Source organism: Dryobates pubescens, chromosome 14 (genome assembly GCF_014839835.1).
Source record: "Dryobates pubescens isolate bDryPub1 chromosome 14, bDryPub1.pri, whole genome shotgun sequence".
Classification (NCBI taxonomy): Eukaryota; Metazoa; Chordata; class Aves; order Piciformes; family Picidae; genus Dryobates; species Dryobates pubescens.
Window position 1 is genome coordinate 5,081,174 of NC_071625.1, and position 20,548 is coordinate 5,101,721.

At 42.0% G+C, this 20,548-nt stretch overlaps 1 protein-coding gene across 1 annotated transcript; it reads right to left on the minus strand.

Moving 5' to 3' along the window:
* Nucleotides 1-835: 835 nt before the first annotated feature.
* RIPK2 (receptor interacting serine/threonine kinase 2) lies at nt 836-16,176 on the minus strand. Its single transcript, XM_054167429.1, has 11 exons — nt 15,974-16,176; nt 14,227-14,380; nt 12,905-13,060; nt 10,511-10,668; nt 7,418-7,467; nt 6,901-7,062; nt 3,808-3,893; nt 3,539-3,628; nt 2,852-2,945; nt 1,690-1,851; nt 836-1,520 (listed from the first exon to the last, which is right to left on the minus strand). Exons 1-11 carry the CDS (start codon nt 16,159-16,161, stop codon nt 1,195-1,197), a joined length of 1,626 nt encoding a protein of 541 aa, XP_054023404.1. The 5' UTR covers nt 16,162-16,176; the 3' UTR covers nt 836-1,194.
* Between the last annotated feature and the right edge of the window lie 4,372 nt (nt 16,177-20,548).

Consider the following 20,548-nt stretch of genomic DNA (forward strand, 5'->3'; position numbering starts at 1 on the left):
CTAAAATGACATCTCTTGGTAGCAGGTGTAAAATATGTGCAGTCCTATGTTTCCATTTTTTCCCCCATGCCCATGTGAAAAGACATTTTTATACTATCTTTTTTTTACATACATTTTTTCTCAGGTGGCTTTATTTGTGCCTCAACATATTAGCACAATCCTTCAGACTGAAAAAGGACAGTGGAGGAGGTGTCCAGAGAAGGTTAAGCAGGTTATGGCAGGAGAGACCTACGGACATCACTTCCAGCCTGGCAGGACAGTTGCAGGTCTTTGTACAGACCCAAACTACTGCTCTTCATGTAAATGCTATAAAATGAAATTAAATTAGAAGTTTGACCCAGTGACACGAGATGGGAAATATTTATGGCAGGCAACAAAGGTAAAGGAAGCACCAAGTGAGGAAAGGTAGAAGAGGTATTAGCTGAGCATTCCCTTGTACAAGCTGTATGTGGACCTCATCATACTCTGATTTCAAGAGGAGTTTAAGTAAGTGCAACCAAATCATGTGAAAGACTTTCTAAATCATCCATTCTCAGCAGAAGACAGATGAGCAGCACAATGTCCTGTGTCCTTGGGCTCCTCTTGGGCCTGACATTCTTGATACGCAGTGGTCTGAACTGCTTGTCCTGGCAACAAAATGGGCAAAACAAAAGAGAATAAACAGTCCTGTAAAAATTCAATGCAAACTTCCCCCCACCTACTGCTCTTCTCCAGCACCCTGGGAGGAGTAACCAGCATGGGTGAAAGGTAAAATTTATTATTCACACAGCATACAAGCCCTGAAAGAGAGCACATAGATGTTTTTCCCCTCCTCCATCTCAAAGATCAGCTGGAGGGAGAAAATTTGAGTTGAAATGGGCTGTCTCAGTCCTGTAAGGTGGAAGTTAAGGATGTGTATAGACAGAAAATATGTAAAATGGGGAACATTTAATGGTTTTTTTTCTCTTCTTTCCCATATATAAACAAAATAGTTTTATAAACTGAGTTAACAAATGTCAAGTGTTTGACTTTATGACTGCACTCCAACTGATTAATTGATAACTCATCAAATGCAGTCTAGGTGAACTCAGAGTCATTTCTGAGGCTCTACAAAGGCACAGTGAAGACAAAGCAGTATGTACATAAAACCACTACAGAGAAGTAAGAATGGTGGTGTAAGAAATATTCACATGGTTTCACACAGGAAGAATAAACCTAAAGATGCATTCTTAAAGAATTAGATGCAATGTCTGGATAAGGTTGAAGTCCCAGCTGTTTGTTGTCTTTCAACTTTTGTATTATAATTCTGGCAAACTCCTCTCCTTGGCTATCTGAGGTATCAAGTAGTTGGCGGACTTTTGATGTCCTTGTAGGTTTGGTGCTTATAAGTTCATAATCTTCTTTCATGAGTAAAAATCTTGCTAGAAGGGCATCCAGTGACTGATTCAAACATGCTTCGGTCATCTGATCTATAATTTCTTCTCTTTTGCTTTGGATCCATTGATGAGCTACATTCTGTTGTGTGGTTTCCAAAACAAAATCTGAGGTTGGAGAAGATGAAAAAAACCCATGAAATTAGTATTGTAACTGCCTCTCAGTAACTTGGCAGGAGAACAACAAGTGCAGTTTCCATTTCATAAACACATATGTATTGGCTATCAGGACACCCACTTATTGTGAGACCTGGAATTAAATCAGTGTTTGCTGTACCTGAAGGAACTGGTGATGCAGAGTTTGAGGTGTCTGAAATACTTTTGTCAGAAGAGGGTAAACAGCCGTATGGATGCACGAGAAGTTTGGCGCTCTGAGTTACAGAGAGGTTCTCATCCGTGCTAAGACTGCTGAGAGAGTGCAGACCCCCAGAACTTCCATCTCAAAAAAAAAAAGGCAAGAAAAACAAACAAATAAATCAGAGTAATTCCATAAAACAAGCCAAACCCAACCTAAATTCACTTCAGATACACTATTCCTCACAATCAGGTTCAGAGTACCTCTACATCCCTTATCTTTTACCAGGGCTTGACCATGGGTTTAGGGATCTTGCTTTATTTTAAACTAATATTGACAGAATAAACTCAGTAGATGTAAATTTTTTAAAAAGCTCTGTTCTGTATCAGAGATAAAATGGGGAAAAGAGCTATTTAAGCTTAAAACAACAAACAAGACTCTGTATAAGCTGAGCAGGGAAGAAAAATTAAATGAAGTGAAAGTCAGAAGACAGTTCCTGACTCTGAAGGAGAAGGCTTCTAAAAAAAAGTCTTGTAATTGTATTGGTGGAAAAAAACCAACTCAACTAAAATCCACACTCATTAACTTCTGCCTTGATGGCATGCCAAACTCCTCTCTTGCCAACAGCTACCTGGGAACAGATTATCATCTGAAACAATTGCATCTCCTTTGGACAAAGTAAGAAGAATGTCAATCCTGCTTCACACATCATAAAACTACCTGATGCAGATGTTGGCAAAGTAGTAACAAACGCTTCTGCTGCAGTGTAGTTTTACAGATGCTATTTTCAGAGGCTTTAGAGTATCTGTACATACATGCAAGAAAGTCAGATTAACAGCACCATCACAATCTTGCCAATAACCCTCACAAGCAGATATGACATTTTTAACAGGATCCAGCAGCATTTACCATTATCTTAACTGGTTACATTAGACCACACTCATCACCAATCTAATATTCCATTTGCTAAATTCATTGCAACATTCCTATTAAGCCTTGGGGACTGAGCAGTAAGTTCACAGAACAGATCTCTTTTCTGACAAAAACAGAGACCTAAGTATCTACCATGCAAATGCAGTGTTATGGTGGGAGTGAAAAGCTGCAAGGACAACTTCATTGATTAAGAAGTTATTAGTATCTCTACCTGATGAGAGGATATTGCCCTTGAGTTTTGATATATCTGGAGGGATGCTCCGAAGGGGAAGTGCATCACACTGTATGGAGTCAGAATACGTTTCCTGAAATGATTCCAGATGCATCATGAAAATGCACAGTATAGGAAGCAGCAACTATTTACAGAATACTTTCCCATCACTCTCTTCTCCCTAGCAAAAAGCTCAACAGACAGCACAATTAAAATACCTTAAACTAGAAGAAATCAATGTTATACTAACACTTGTGTTTTTCCAGAGCTGACAGTAATTTTGTATAGGTTTAATTATTAGTAAGAATCAAAAGCAACAGCATTAGAAATCAAAGTATAAAAGCAAATCTCTGTGGCACTGTCTAAGGAAGCTCCATAGAGGTGTAAGGGAGCAGTTGACAGTCTCTCACAAGATGCAGACATTGTGTGCTATATTCCTCCTTGAGGGGCTGGCTTTCCCACACTTTAGAGGATATACCAAACATGCCCTTGTTATGTCTGCTCACCTGTCTTTCACTATCTTTACCAACATTACTAAATACTTCTTGCACTCCAGCATTTTATGCCTTTTGTGAGTGCAGAATAAAGTAAATTGCAGGCCAATTCCCCCATAAGCTTATCCCCCTTTAAAGCTCTCGTGTTCTTTAATGATGCCAACATACCAAAAGCAGTATCTAAAATATTTACCTCTTGAGGATTCAGAGGTACATTTAGAGGTATCTGCTCCACATCTGCTTTCTTGCCACTCTTGCTAAGACACCGTGATTCATACAGTGACTGGAAGAGACACGTTTGCCTGTATTATGCTTCTGCTGCAAGACGACAGCTCCGAACAAACACCATGCTCCAGCCAGAATACAAGATTAGATAAATGACAAAGGAGTTTACATTTCTCTTAGCAAGCAGAAGTTACCAACTTATTTGACCATCTCATGACTGTAATAACAGCCACTTACCTTTGATCTCTTTAACAGAATTACTGCTTCCAGCATGGCTAATTCATCAAATGTTCGCAGGACTGGCTCAAGGTCTATTAAGCATTCTAAATGGGGGGGAAAAAAAAAAGAAAGAGAGAATACTATGCTGAAGGATTTAAGGTGGAAATTGGAAATTCAGTTTCTGTTTTGCTAAAGCTACTTTCTCACAGTTTGGTGGTCATGGTAGTTGGGTTATGGTTGGACTCGATGATTTTAAAGGTCTTTTCCAACTTTAACGATGCCATGAAAAGAGTAATTTCTGTATTGATATATCAGACTAGTTCCTCTGCCAAACAGACATTTCTTGCCCTCACTGTTATAACTGCATGTTTCATACCATCAGAACAAACCCTGCCCTGATCTGGCCACCTCAACATTGTGTCAAAACTGATCCAGGACTATATCCAACTGCAAGTCTTGCACTCATGTAATTCAAGATAGCACTCCTACCACAGCAGAATCTGGAACAGACACTGTGTGGCAGGGCCACAACAGATGGTGATAGTCAAGGCACTGACCTACCACATCTAGAGAATACAAATGGCAGTGTCTTCATGCTCATCAAGGATAGCAAGTCAGAGAAGCTAAAATCATCTGCTCATCTTCCTCAAAAAGCAAGTGACAACTTGTGCTATGCTTCCTTGCTTGCCAGTGCTGAAAGGTTTACAAAGCCAAGTATTTGAAACTTAGAGATGACTGTGTTATCAAAACATCTCTCTGAAACTGTGGTCAAGTACAACAAAACCCCAGGGAAGGATGATGGCATATCTTAATTCTACTGCATTTCTGGGGACTCCACCCATTTACTGTAATTCACCATGCTGCATGCTTGTTAGCATATTTCCCCCTCTAATGTTACCACACTCCCTCCATATTAACTTTTTTCCCATTAACATCTGCAAGAAGTACATTCAGTACTGGGATTCTTATTTTCCTGTATCACTTAAAGCAGAGTTTTGTAGGTCTGACACTTGGTTTCCACACTGAAATACCAGCAGTTAATTTTTGTTGATAGTAATTAAATGGTAGTTACATACTCCAATGGGTAGAAACATGGTGCTAAGCAGTCTTTACCCCTTCTTTCTAGGGAGACAAGACAAATTAACCAAGCTTTTCTAGTTAAAGTTTAACAAAAAAAGGGGTCTGGGTGTTTTAAATTCCCCAACCCATGCTATGCTAAACATAACATTTCCCAATCAGTGACCTTTACTTCCCTTAATTTTGCAACAGTTTTGCAACTTCCTCTTTCTTTTTAGGATGGTAAAGTAGGGGAGAAAGCAATGTGTGCTCTCCTCAAAGACCATCTTACTACAGGCACAGAGCTAATAACAGAATCCAAATAAGCTCAAGCTTTAGTACACATCGCTGGCAATTATCCCTTCAGTGAAAGCACAGACTTGATGGCTATTTTGTTTAGGCTAAGTGACACAGGGAAACAAGAGCACATAAGGAAAAATTATTATGTGGATATTCTTTTTGATTAAAAGAATAATAATTTTTCCTTCTTTGGGAAAAAAATAATCATAGAATTGTTGAGGTTGGAAAATTTTTTTAAAGATCAAGTCCAATGGTTAATTAATACTGCCAAATCTACCACTCAACCATCTCCCCAGGCACCACATCTCACATCTTTTAAATAACTCCAGGGAGGGGGACTCCACCACTCCCTTGGGCAGCCTGTTCCAGTGCAATATAACCATCTTGGTGAAGAAATTGTAATAAATTCTGCAATCCACTGTAAAAAAGGCTGGAAGTATTTATAGGCTGGATGTTAGGAAGAAGTTCTGCACAGAAACAGTGATTGGCCATTTTGATGGGCTGCCCAGGGAGGTGGTGGAGTCACCACCACTGGAGGTGTTTAAGAAGAGACTGGATGGGGTGCTTGGTGCCATGGTTTAGTTGGTAAGATAGTGTTGGGTGATAAGTTGGACTCAATGATCTTGAAGGTCTTCTCCAACCTGGTCAATTCAATTCAATTCAATTCAATTCAATACAATTCAATTCAATACAATTCAATTCTACCCTACCCTACCCTACCCTACCCTAACTTACCCTACCCTACCCTACCCTACCCTACCCTACCCTACCCTACCCTACCCTACCCTACCCTACCCTACCCTACCCTACCTTACCCTACCCTACCCTATCCTATCCCATCCCTATCCCTATCCTTATCCTATCCTATCCTATCCTATCCTATCCTATCCTATCCTATCCTATCCTATCCTATCCTATCCTATCCTATCTTGTTCCTTCTCATGGACAAAAAGCCGCACAAAGGAAAGATGGAAAGCGACAGTTCAGTGCTTGACTGCAACCACCTCCTGCTCAATCAGAGAGGCAGAATAATCAGAGATGAAGTCTCAGGGAAAAATGGGAGAGGCAAACACAAAGTAAAGTCATTGTAGCGTATCTGATGTGCAATGGCCTGTTGGTATGTTTGCTATACATTCCACAGTACTTGTTCTGTATGTCACTATTGTTCACTCTAACAATTAAAACCAAAATCCCTCAAGTGCAAGTGCTGCCTTTTTTCACAAGTGCATCATAGATGGAAAATGCAAGACTCCAACTAACAACTTGGTTTAATGGCACATGTTGTTCCATTTGTGAAAAGTTTCCTTTTACAGAGCTGGTGAAATATACACAAGAAGACTGAGCACCTAGATCTCTTAACAGCATCACCACTTTCCTTTGGCAGCAATAGGGCTTGCAGTGATAGGATGAGGGGCAGTGGTTTGAAACTGGAGCAGGATAGATTTAGGTTGGACATAAGGAAGAAGTTCTTCATAATGAAAGCTGTGAAATACTGGACCAGGCTGCCCAGGCATGTGGTTGAAGCCCTGTCCCTGGAGACATTCCAGATCAGACCGGATGTGGCCCTGGGCAGCGTGATGTAGTTGGAGGTGTTCCTGCTGACTGGTGGGGGGTTGGACAAGATGCCCTTTGAGGGTCACGTCCACCACAACACAATCTGTGAATCTGTGAACTACAACCTTGCTCTCTAAGTAGCACATTCAACAGAAATCTGGTGATTTAAAAACCTTTTCTCGTTGTGCAAGGTAAACTCACTTAAGAACGATGGTCTTTCATCAGGGTTTTGTGCCCATCCACTTCCTATCAATCTGATGATGAGCGCTCGATGAGGAATGTCCATCGATAAACTCTCTTCACTTAAGTCTAGTCGCTGTCCTTGTGACACACTGTACATTATCTGCAAGGGGTTTATAACTTCTGTCAAAATAGACATCATTCAGTCAATATAAATACATATATACATATGCAATATAAATAGCATATGATAGGAGGAATAGTTTGCAGATATAGTATTTATAGTTCATCAAAACAAGATTATGGTGGTTGGGTTTTATTTTTTTTACAAAAGAACGGATTTTTAATTCGTCAAACAACACTGTAATAAAAAAAAGGTGTCAAGTTTGAAAAGAAACCTCCAAATGTTCCTCTACAACAAGCTTACAAGCTCAGCCATTAAAAGGTAACCTCTAAAATGACTTTCCCAAGTACCCAGGTCTCAATTTAGCCTTTATGTAAAGCTAAACAAATGAATTAAAGGAAGACATGACCTTACCTTCGAAAGGCTGTTTCCTTGACATCACTTCCCACATAATAATTGCATAACTGTTTAAAGCATAAAAGGTATAGATGTTATTTTCAGCTACCAGCACTGAATAACACAAAGTGCTCAGCTTTACATTCCATTAAAGCCACTTTGCTAAGATGATCCTGCATGCACAGGATCAGAGCAGTGACTGCAGAGGACTATATCTAACCACACATCTAGCTAACCAGACATGGCACTTTTGGACATGGCTTAATGGCCATGGTGGTGTTAGGTCAATGACTGGACTCAATCTTAGAGGTCTTCTCCAGCTGAAACAATTCTATGATTCTATAATGATGAGCTGAACATATGAAAACTAGCAGGAATTTTAACCAGTGACTTCCACCCAGAACTACAGAAAATGTACATGACATATAAACTCCTGTTCCAAATCTGTATTAGCTCCACTAATACACTGTGAATTATGTACATGCAGTTTAAATCCCAATACACAAATTAAACTGAGCCCCAGAGCCCTGTCCTAACTGCAGTACTGTGGCATCTCCCCAGTCTGGACAGGCACTGTCTGACATACCCATGGGAAACAGGCTACTAGTAGGGAATATGGCTTTCCCTCACACTTCCATCATACAATTATAGAATGGTTTGGGTTGGAAGGGACCTCCAAAGGTCATCTAGTCCAACCCCCCTGCTATCAGCAAGAACATCCTCCACTATATCAGGCTGCTCAGAGCCTTGTCAAGTCTGACCATGAGTATCTGCAGGGATGGAGACTTAACTACCTACCTGGGCAACCTGTTCCAGTGTTCCACCACCTTAACAGTAAAGAACTTTTCCCCAACATCCAACCTAAATCTGCTCTTCTCTAATTTCAAACCATTGTCCCTTGTCCTATCCCTCCAGGCCTTTGTAAACAGTCGGAAGAACAGACAGGGAGGACTGCTTTCACTGAAGAGTTACTTGATTAATTTTTAATGTAAAGGAATGTTAAAATGTGAATGGAGTAAGTATTTAGGAAACCTCATCTTAAATGATTGATTTTAAGTATCAGTTCTTTCATTCTTACTTAATATTTTTGGATTCTTCTAAGTGGTATCTACACCAGAGGCTGAGGGAGCTGGGATTGTTTAGCCTGGAGAAGAGAAGGATCAGGAGTGACCTCATTGCCCTTTACAACTACCTGAAAGGTGGTTGTAGCCAGGAAGGGGTTGGTCTCTTCTCCCAGGCAACCAGCACCAGAACAAGGGGACACAGTCTCAAGCTGCGCCAGGAGAGGTTTAGACTCGAAGTGAGGAGAAAGTTCTTCACTGAGCAAGTCGTTTGTCATTGGAATGTGCTGCCCAGGGAGGTGGTGGAGTCACCGTCCCTGGAGGTGTTCAAGAGGAGATTGGACGTGGCACTTGGTGCCATGGTCTAGTCGTGAGGTCTGTCGAGACAGGTTGGACTTGATGATCCTTGGGGTCTCTTCCAACCTTAGTTATACTGTGATACTGTGAAAACCTCCTCTTGCTGCCTTCCTGAGAAATCCAAGAAGGATGATTTGTTTTGGCACAGCTGATTTTTCCTTTTGTAGAAATAAATGCCGCTTGACTCTTGTGTGAAAGATTTGTTTCCTTAAAGAAGATCCTTCCTCACAAATTGTCTTCAATATCTCAGCAACATTCAGCTCTATCTCCTGTGATCAGTTAATCAGACATCCAGACTTTCATTCAATTTGGAATCTCTCTGCAGTTAAAGATTATTTTGTGAATTCTACAACACTGCAGCAAACCGCTTCCTGATGGTGGCCCTTTATTCAGGTTTTCTTTCTTGTTTCTGCTTCAGAGCATCTCTTTCTGATCCTGAGCACAGACCTTCCTGTGTGACCTTTCTGATGGTGATTTCCTTCACTGTCTCTCCACCTTCATGTCTTTCTGCCTTGAGTTGACATCCCTCCTTACAACACTCTCTTGTTTCTCTCTTCTCAAACAATCTCTTTTCTTCCTAATCTGTTTTCTAAACTCTTCTACTGATCTTTTCTCTCTTATTTTCTCCCATTTCATTGCTATTTCTCTACACCAAATTTTTTTCTCTAGCAAGCATGTTTTCCTTATGCCCACTCACTCATTAAGCCACCACCCACATTTTCAACCCCTCTAAAGCAGAAGCCAGAGGAGATAACATTACACTGCTGCTTGTTTTCCCCACAGTATACCATTACTCCTTTTCAGTGTCTTCCTAGTCCAGGTTTTTTCATCAAAGAATGAGGAAAGCAGGTATGTTCCCATCTTTTTCTTTGGACAGGAATGTCAAGGAACTTCTTGTACCCTTTAAGGGTAAAGGATAATTAAGAGAAATAGTGTTCTCCCTGGAAGTCAGTATGACTCTCTGAGACTGATTTTCCTCCCAACAAAATACAATCCTGTCAAAGATAATTGAAGGTAAAGGTGAGAGAAAAAGACAAAGATGGACTTTGTCACAGTGATATTCCCTGCTTTGTGCCTCCTCAATCTCCATTCACCTGTGAGAATCCCAAGAACAATCGCTGCTTTGTTACACGGGTTGCCACCACTCCAATTCTTCCTGTTCTACTACTTCTAATATGCAGAGCCGAATGATGCAAATCTATCTGAACTTTTTATAAAGTAAGCTATTCCCTAAGGAGATCTCTCTAGATACTTCCTCTAACTTCATCACCTCTTTTTTTTCCCTAATGCCTTTCAAAAAATGTATTTTCTTCTCTCCCCCAAGTACGTTCTGCAAATTGTGTTAATCGATGTGCACAGATTACAAGGCTATGTGCACTGAGGTAATGGTGTGAACAGTTTCGCCCCTCCCTAGCTTGTGTCTATGTGTCACATTCATTTCTAGAACCAGACTCCTCTGTTTGTCTAGTTTTAGCTTGATTTCTGGAGCATTACACTTGGCACAGCATCTCCCAAAGAAACAGCTGATCAAATCCAATTACACTCAATTCTCTTTTGCCCTGGCTGACTTTCCTTATACGCTTACCACACGTCAGAAGATGAATAAAATTGCTGAAAATGGATTGAAGTCTGAGGTCAGTAAATGAAATCTGAGTTCAGACTGCTAAGCCCACCTGAGAACAACTAGAGTTACCTGTAGATATCGTATTTCACACTGGCACGGGTTTTCTGACTGGGATTGTAATCTTCAGGTGGCATGTAGATAATTGTTCCTCCTTCTGGCAAAGAGGTTTCGCTTCGTGATTGCGACATGGATATGACACGCCATTTTGACATGCCAAAATCTGCAATCTGGAAAGGACAAATAAGTTGACCTGAGAAGAAAAACTGGATTTATCTGCTGACTGTTGTTAGAAATTCCTGGAATACTCCCAATAGAATGGGTCACTTGAAGTCCTCAACCTGAGGCACAAAAAGTATGTGGTTGTCCTAGCAACAGGAAACACCAGCTCCAGCTCAAGAAGCATTCCCAGGTCATGACTCATGCTGTCCCTATATCACTGGCCCATCCTTTCCTGCTTTTAAGGAAGGACTCACGTACTTTATGGCTGGGGAATCTGCTGTGGAAGTCTGTCCCCTATGAAGAAAATCACTTTCTTTGGCTTAAAAAAGGCAAAGCTCCCTAGCTGCAATGAAAGCTCAAATCTAGTACAAGTCATAATAGCTCTACAGAATTTAGGTTGCAGATGTCCCAAGGTAGTTACTTTCACAGAAAAATTGTGGGGCATGCCACCTCACCCCCAGTACACTGCAATACTGATCCTGAATTAATAGATTTGATATTCTGAAATTCTGTGATGCAAAATATTGCTGCCTATTTTGTTTACTGTGCAGTACAGCTACACAGAAAATTAATTAACTCCAGTTTTCATTACCAGACATCCACAAGCCAGGGAGCGAAATGTCAGACCAGGTTACAGGTAAGGAGGCACACCACCAGCAGGGTGTGCTTGCTGGCTGAGCTGCAGTGTCTGCCATATGAAGGAGAAAAGCAAGCAGCCATCCACCAGCTCTGCAAAAGCTGGACAAGTGCAGAAGAACAAAACCTTTTTCAACAAAGACACCTGTGTGAGCACTGTAACAACTAAGATAACAGAAAGAAGCTTTCTGGAGAGTGTGCAGTCACAATGCACAGCAAAAAAAATAACCTTTCTTCCTCTGCAACTCACTCTCACCAAGCCTTCCTCACTGTAACTGCTTGCATTATCTTGCTCATTTTGTAGACCTGGGACAGCAAGAAGCCCTCTATAAACAGTGTTATTTCTACACATGTGCAATACTTCTATTTGGCATACATAATAACATTCCTTCCATTTCCTGCCAGCTGTTCTAATTCAGAGAATCTTACATCACCCAAAAAAACCCACTTAAAACCCTCAAGGACAATCATGATTTCACAGACTCCTTACAGGAAGTAGAGCAGGTACCAAAGAGTTAACCTCTTCCTTTCAATTGTTCCAGCAAAGCAACTATTTACATGCAGCCAAGCAGAACACCAGAAGACACCAATGTTGCTAGGGATTTAAAAAAAAGAATGGATAATAAAACTATTTGGACCAGATCCCCAATCAGGTTTGTCAGGAAGCTGGAGAGATGGCAATACCAGCACAACTGAGTGGGAGGAGGTATGATCTGCTGAGGGCGTGAGCAGAGACAAAGCTCTGCAAGGCACCTTGCTGCCAAGAAAAATGTCATTGCAATGGAGAAAGGAGAAATCAGCACTGGATCATGGATCTTTGCTCAAAAACCTCACAGAACGTTTAATTAACTGATCAAACAATTGAAGCATTTGCCATTCGAGTATAAATTAAGTGCAAAATACCTCTTATTTCTCACTTAGTTGAAGAGTATATTTCATTTTAAAAGCAGAGACAAAACACAACAAATCTTGCAATTATGAAAGCACCAACCAATTTAGTCAGAAGTGCTTTTAGTCTCTTTTTCACATCACAGCAATGTGATTTTAAAAGGCAGAATTGCAGTTTTTAACTAATATCATTTCTCTATGAATGGTTGCTTGCTCTAAGGAGCTTCACAAAAGGCATCTTCCAACACGTTCAGATTTCGCAGTCACCTTTTGCATGTTCTTACACTACACTAACAGAACATGTATGTACACATTACATGGTAACATCTCAATCTGATCTACTATCCTCCAGATCTAATACCTCTGAATATCTCAGACAGGAACACTTACAATTTTCTTCTCAGAAAGGGTCAGACATAGCAACCCTCAGAAGGCTGACACATGAGAGTGTCACTACTACTCAGCATCAGCTACTGCAATAGCAGAAACAGCCCAAATTCTGGCTTTTGGTCTTTTCAGAAGGATTAAATCCACACTTGACCACAACAGAGTTTTCAAAAGAAAAACTCAAAAGTTCTGTCTGCAAAGATAGGGCAAAACATTTGGCATACAATTACATCTCCTCTGAGTGGCCACATTCTCACTCTTACTCCTTCACAATAATTAAAACACTTTTGCTCATTCTGGACACTGCAGAACATGGGAATTAAATAACTCTACCTTGACGTGAAATTCATCATCCAGCAAAATATTCTGGGTTTTCAAGTCATGGTGCAGCAATGGAGGGTTCATGTTGTGCAAATAGTTTACTCCCAAAGCAATTTCATAAAGGATGCGGAATCTCAGGCACCAGGGAATGTCAGGGTATACATCTTTCTGCCAAGATTAAACCCACAAAACAAGAATATAATCCTCTGCTTTGATTTAACAGCACAACGCAGTGACTTTTACAATAAGAAATTGACTCAGGGCAAGTGGTAACTTTTTAAAAATACACATTATACGAACACCTTAAGAGGCTGTAAGTGAACATTAAGGCTGGCTAACTGTTAAAACAAATCTATAAATGTTAATCATGCTGTGTTATATTGATGTTCCCTGGCATTCACCTAGTCGTTTGTAACTGCTACGCATGATGCAGGACATTCACTGCACTAGTCACCCATTTAGAAATACCATTTACAAATGAATTCCTGCATGAAACTTGCATCCTATAGATTATGAGTACTACAAAAAGGAAGGCAAGAATCACATCTTCAATTGACATGGGAGAGGGAAAAGAAGCTGTGGTGAAACTAAACAACTAAATACAAAATACTAACTTTATAGATAATAATACACCTTTAGAAAAAGGCAGCAAAACTCAACTGAAATCTTAAAATCTGCATTGACATGAGTACCTCTATGAAAAAAAAACCACAGCTTAGCCCTCTAAATAATGAGATATGTATTGATTAAAGGTGCAGAAGAGACTGCAGTGCTGTTAAAACACAACTGCAGTAGTAGGAACACCAGACACTCAGATTAAGCTACGGTAAGCACGCGAGGATTCACCACAAAAGAACTCATTTTGGAGAGTAAAATGTGGTAGAAATATCTGTATCTGGTCAGATCAGCATTAATTGATTCCTATAAACTAAAGTAAAAAAATCTTCCCATTCTTTTTTGATAAAGATTGCAATTCAGAAAGACCCACTAACTTTTGTGTGATATTTACAGGGGCAAGAATTCTAAAACTGATGCTGAAGTAAGCATAAGTGACTGAGATATCTAAAAGGATTTTATATAATAATTCAACATGTAGCATTGTTACAGGTCATGACATTAAAGCAACAAGTGCAATCAACCTAAAGCCTGCTGAGTTTGGTTGTCTTTTTCAGATACTGAAAGTCTCTCTGAGCACCAAAGGCTATTAGTGGTAATAACTGGCCTTGAATTTGAAGTATTATAAACACTACACTTTGCTGTACTACTTGTGATTGGGAATCACAATCTATTTGAAACAACCAGGGGTTGTATTTAAAGACTGTAAGTACACTTACCCCATGCAAAAGCTGGTTTAATGACCCATTTGTCATGTATTCTGTTACTATCCCCAGAAATTCAGGCTCGTTGCAAATTCCCAAGATTGGCAGAATGTAACTAAACCTGGCTTTGTGCAATATCTCTGCCTCTTTCAGAAGGTGGTTTCTGTCACTTAAAGAAAACAAACAAACAAACAACATTACCATACCAATACTAGGAAGCTCAAAGTAAACGCTGAGTTCACTGTATTCTCTTGAAAAAATCATGTAGCTATGTGCAGCAGCCCCTGTCACCGTCTGATTCCTACAATGCTGTTTTGATAGCAAGGCACTCTTTTACTGCCCATCTTCAAGCCATGAGTTTTTCACTGAGGCCCAATATTAATCTCCTGGAGTGGAGATTTTAATACTCTCAATTCTCCAATCCATTTAAATTTAGTTCCTTCAAATTGGGTCACTGCTTTCAGTCACCCTCTGGCAAAAAATATTCCCTAGTTCGCACAGGCAGCAGGAAGAGACCAGCCTCATGATGCTTGGATGCCTGAATTTAGCTGTGTGAATGGTCTCTGTTATATCAAACCTCCTCCTAAACATGAATTCGATGCATCTTTACAAATTCAGAACGTTCACCACCAGGATTTGAGATGCTCAAGTTTCATGTAAGGTTGAGTATGCTCTTATTCATAAAAATGACAAAGTATTTGATATGCCTTGTATCTCAAGCATTCTTGAAAAAAATAAGGGCTTGTTGACATTGAGGACACTTGGGACCATGAAGGATAACTCTAAGAAAAAAATAATCAGATTTTATACCAGTGGAGATTGACACAGGTGCAAGTACCTGACTAGGACATCCAAATATAGGACTCTCACAGCACATTGAAGACTGATCCTTCGGATGTGAGCCAGTCTGGTGATGGGGCATGGCTCCATACAAGCCAGGGATGTGCCCACCACGATTTGCTCATCACAGCACGTGTTAATGTGGCTCTACAGCTCGCAGTGAGAGCTGGCTTGTGCCCACCAAGTTCAAGCACATGCAGAACAACTCACATTGGTCTGGATCCATTGACAAAGATCTCTCTCTCAAAAAGAAATGGCCATAAGAGTATATGGTGAGAAGTGAATGCCTGGAGCTTCTACCACAGTTAAATTTAATTTAGATGGATGTTAAATTAAGGGTAATTGTTGGTCCTTATCTACATAACAGAAGGAGGCTTCTCTCATACAAAATTATATACTGTGATACTGTGGGGTGTGATACTGTGATATGAAATGACAGAAGTAAAAGAGGCAGCCTTCAAAGAAAGCATGGGACAAGAGGCACAACTCCATCCATCCTTCCCTCCCTCTCTCCAGCAAAGACTAGGTCTGAGAAAGCCCCGGGATTTTCCCACGGGATTCTCCCACGGGATTCAGCTGTAGCCGGGAAAGTACTTGCAACATAATCAAGGTCTATTCCTGCGCCTGGGGATCACTTCATCTGTCTGCTCCACATCAGAAGGGCACCGAGTGATGCCTAAACTAGTACAAGCCCACAACACCATCTTAGTTGGCTGGTCAGACGCCAAGTTCTTGGTTTCTGTTTCGGGAATAAACTGTACCAGCACTACCCACCGACTCTGGGCGGCCCCGGGCAGGCGGGGGACGATAGGGGAAGCGCGGCTGCCGATTCCGCATCTCCCCTATCACCCCCGCCTGCCCGGGGCCGCTCCCTCCGCGATGCCCCATGCCGATGTCCCCCTCCCCTCCCCACCCTCGTCACCTGTCTAGCAGCGGCCCCTGCAGGCATTTGAGGGCCACCGGGACCCTCCAGTCGGCATGGCGGGCGGCGGACACGGTACCGTAAGCTCCACGGCTGATAAAACGCAAATCCGGGAGTTTGTTGGAAGGGATAGAGGGAAGAGCGTAGCTGATGGCGGCCGCCCTGCCTCCGCCATCCCCGACGCTCATCCTCGCACTCCGCTGCCAAGCTCAGAGGGACACTCCCGCCGCTCTCCTTCCCCGCCGCTCCTCCCTCCCTCCTTCTTCCGCAGCCTGCTCCGCCTTCAGCCCGAGGAGGAGGTACTTCCCTGCCGTGGGAAAATGGTTCTAGCATCGGGAAAGTTTCAGGTGCAGGAGGGCGTGCCGGTTCCGCTGGTTCCTTGGGGGAGCTATGCCAGGGCAGCAGCCTGTTCCTTCGCGGGAAGCGAGGCGTGGAGCAGAGAGACATCCCCTGGGCCAAGGATGGGGGGAGAGAGGGGAAGCATCCCCTGCGCTGTCCGGGAGGCGGCGAGGGATGTCTTCACAGTCACAGCATGGTGTGAAGGGACCTCCCGAGGGCAGAGTCACCTAGAGCAGGTTGCCCGTGGGTCACAATGTCTGTGCGGGTTTTGAAAGTTTCTAAAGGAGATTCCGCCACTTCTCGGAGCAGCCCGTTCTAGTGTTCCGTCACCCCCACAGTAAAGCTTTTCTTATGTTCAAGTGAAACCGCCTGTGTTTTAGTTTGTGCCTCTCGTCCTATTTCCTATCGCTTTGATCAAAGCGTATCAGTACCTAAAGGGTGTGGGGGTGAAGACGATAGGGGTCGGCTCATTTCTTTGGTGCCCAGTGATAGGAAATAGGACTGACAATTCACTGATAATCCAAGCTTTAGTAATTTCGTTAGTAAGTGCAATTCATTTTTGTTCATTTAGGAGCAGGTAATTCCTGGTGAGTACTCTGCTGAAGGTCTATGGCTTTTAGCAACGGTACTTAGGTCTTGAGAAACTGATAGTAACCCAAAATGAATCAACCCTGTTAATCATTTCCTTGGGTTTCAGGCATGAACACATGGCTCTCTCTTCCTGTTTGTATCTAAAATTAGCGTGTGTGTCATTTGGGAATAACATAAGGCATAATTTCAGCACAGATAAAACAGTTTGGGAGAATGAAAATTCCAGAATAACATCTCAAAAAACCCCAACCCAACCCAACCCAAAACCAAAACCAAAACCCAAACACCACCAAACCAAAACAAAGCAAAAAAACCCCCAAACCACAAACAAACAAAAACCCACCACTCCCCCCCAAAAAAAAACCCACCAAAAAAAAACCCAAAATGAAGATGGAATACTTTTCACGAACAAGATATATGTAAAAGAGATACTAACTGAGGACTTCCTTTTACCAGCCCACATGCACTGGGCACTGAATGTCATTCATATTGGTCCAAACAGCACCAGAACAAGAGGACACAGTCTCAAGCTGCACCAGGGGAGGTTTAGGCTGGAGGTTAGGAAGAAATTCTACACAGAGAGAGTGATTGCCCATTGGAATGGGCTGCCTGGGGAGGTGGTGGAGTCACCATCATTGGAGGTGTTTAGGAGGAGACTTGATAGGGTGCTTGGTGCCATGGTATAGTTGATTAGGTGGTATTGGATGATAGGTTGGACGCGATGATCTCGAAGGTCTCTTCCTACCTGGTCTATTCTATTCTATTCTATTCTATTCTATTCTATTCTATTCTATTCTATTCTATTCTAAATACCTGTAGATATTAGCATGACCCTTTCCCAAGTCTCTAGGCTGGAACACATGGGATGTTATCATCTTGCATAAAGCGTATAAAAACACTCCAACAGCTAACACTTCACAGTTTACACCTTCACAGCTTTAGAGTCCTTTAGACATTCCAAAGGCTTCTGCACTGAATTCAGAAGTGTGCAGGATAAGTGACAGTTTTTTCATTGTACTCAGACAGGCATCACTGTAAACCACCTCAGATCTTCTATGATGTAGCACAGGGGTACCAGATGTCATACTTCTGCATTTGAAATATAGTTTAATATTTGAAAGACTCTCCTAGTGAATTCTTCATTAAAATGAAGATTTTTCACACTGCAGCTGCCTACACGATGGTCTGTCTGGTCCTTACAGCTGTTGAATGGAAGTCATGGAAGACATTTTCTAAAGTTTACACTGGTTGTTCATTATTTGCTCTGTATTTTTTTATGTCTGCAGGTAACAAGACCCAGAGGTGTCTGTGTTAGAATGTAGTAGAAAGAATAGTCCCTCTCTGTTAATAAATACTTGTGCACATTATTCCTTTGTCACAGAATCACAGAATAATGAAAGCTGGAAAAGACCTTTAGGGTCATCAAATCCAGCTGTAACCCAACTACCATGACCACTAGACCACACCTACACACTTCTTGAACACCTCCAGGGATGGTGACTCCACCACCTCACTGGGCAACCTGTTCCAATGCCTCACCACTCTCTCAGTAAAGGAGTTTTTTCTAGCATCCAATCTAAACCTCCCTTGGCACAACTTTAACCCATTTCCTCTCAACCTATCACTAGTTACTTGGGAGAAGAGACCAACACCAGCCTCACTACAGCCTCCTTTCAGGTAGTTGTAGAGAGCAGTAAGACTTGCCCTTCGCATTCTCTTCTCCAGACTAAATAACCCCAGTTCTCTCAGCTGTTCCTTGAATTATATCCTCCAAAACCCTCACCATCCTTGTTGCTCTTCTCTGGACACCTTCCAGGGCCTCAATATCTTTCCTATACTGTGACACCCAGAACTAAATCCAGCATTTAAGCTGTGGCTTTACCAGGGCCCAAGTAGAGGGGGCTGATCACTTCCCTACTCCTGCTGGACACACTGGTTTTGATACAGGCCTTTTTGGCCACCTGGGCACACTGCTGGCTCCTGTACAGCCAGCTGTCTGCCAGCACTCCCAGATCCTTTTCTACCAGGCTGCTTTCTGGCCATTCTTCCCCAAGTCTGTAGAGTTGCTTGGGGTTGTTGTGACTGAAGTGCAGGACCTGGTTCTTGGGCTTGTTGAATGTCATTCTGTTATCAAATATAAAGAGCATGGGTTGGAAAAAGACAAGTCCCTACAAAAAATTTGCACTGCTTCTTAAAACTGAGTTTTCAGGTAATGCCAGTCTGGTGGAACTGCATAGTATTTGTGTACTGCAGGCTTTGTTGTATGTTTCATATGCCACCTTGTGGTCTTCAATGAGAAAGAGAAAGCTCATCTGATCTACTAAACTGGAAATATGTTTCATTGGTAATAAACTAAATTAACATCCCCAGACTGAGTCTCTTTTGCCCATGATGGTAGTTGCTGAGTCATCTCCCTCACCCTTATCTTGACCCGTGAACCTTTTGTCATCCTCTCTGTCAGGATGAGTAGGGAGAGTGATAAAGTGGCTTTGGTGGGCATTTGGCACCTAATCAGGGTCAACGTGCCATGAAAGGTGTGTAATCACAAGAGCAATAAGGAGGAAATAGTATTTTTATATGTAGAAATGAAACAAACTCTTAAGAAGAAGCAATGGAGAACTGAAAAAGATGGGGAATTTTAGTAGACATTCTGTCATGCTGTGACGATGGACATTGGGAAGGGGGTGAAGAAACAAACAACATAGGAACAAACAACATAGGAACATAATGTGGGTGCAATGAGCACCAAACCACATGAACATTCATCATATCCCTGGCTGCTGAGTGATCTTTTCCCTCCTGCTGTTCAGTGGAGCCCTCCCAGCCTTGCAAAGAGCCAGCTGAGTATTTACATGCATGAGTAATTACGCAGCTACTCTCGGTGACTTCATCTGCTGCACCAAGGTTGGCTTCCAGGGCATGAGAGCACTCAACCAGTGTGCTGGTTCTCTGATTATCCAAGCAAGGAAATCTGTTGGAAAGTGTACTCTGGCCCATCCCTTCTACACAAAATATTGTTTTGCACAGGTATAAAGTATTCAAGGAACAAGGGCATGTAGGCATGAGTGGATTGCCCATGAGCATGGAGGCTGAGTAGGGCCAGAGTGGGCATAAGGACCAAGTGGTGGAAAAGCATTTCTGGAGCCAGAAATTAGCCACAGAATTTGGTCACATGCTTGATGTTTTGCACATGTGAATGCTTGTATGGTCCAGGCCATGTTCTTCAGGCTTCTGATGCCAGCCTTTTAAGGGTGCAGTCCATCCTGTGGCAGATGCTCTACCTTGATATTCTGCTTGTGCCTTTGTCAGTATATTATGGGCTCTGTTGCTTTGTACACAGGATTATGTTTAAAATGCTTGACTGTGAATTTAAACCACATGTAAGCTCTTTGTAAAGAATTCACCTTTGTGGCTGCTGTACAAACAGGGCTAGCTAGCTTAGCATTGACCTCACCTGGAGTACTGTGTCTAGCTCTGGGGGCCCCATTATCAGACAGACATAGACCTTCTGGACTGAGTCCAAAGGAGAGTCATGAAGATGACTGGGGGGGCTGGAGCACCTCTGTTATGATGACAGGCTGAAAGAATTGAGATTGTTCAGCCTGGACAAAAGTAGGCTCCAGGGAGACCTTATAACTGCTTTTC

Coding starts and splice junctions, on each gene's coding strand:
- RIPK2 (XM_054167429.1), bottom strand. CDS start 16,161: ATGAGCGTCGGGGATGGCGGAGGCAGGGCGGCCGCCATCAGCTACGCT. Junction 7,468..10,510: donor GTGAAATACGATATCTACAG/GTAACTCTAGTT, acceptor TGCTTTAAACAG/TTATGCAATTATTATGTGGG. Junction 1,852..2,851: donor GGGCAATATCCTCTCATCAG/GTAGAGATACTA, acceptor TTTTTTTTTGAG/ATGGAAGTTCTGGGGGTCTG.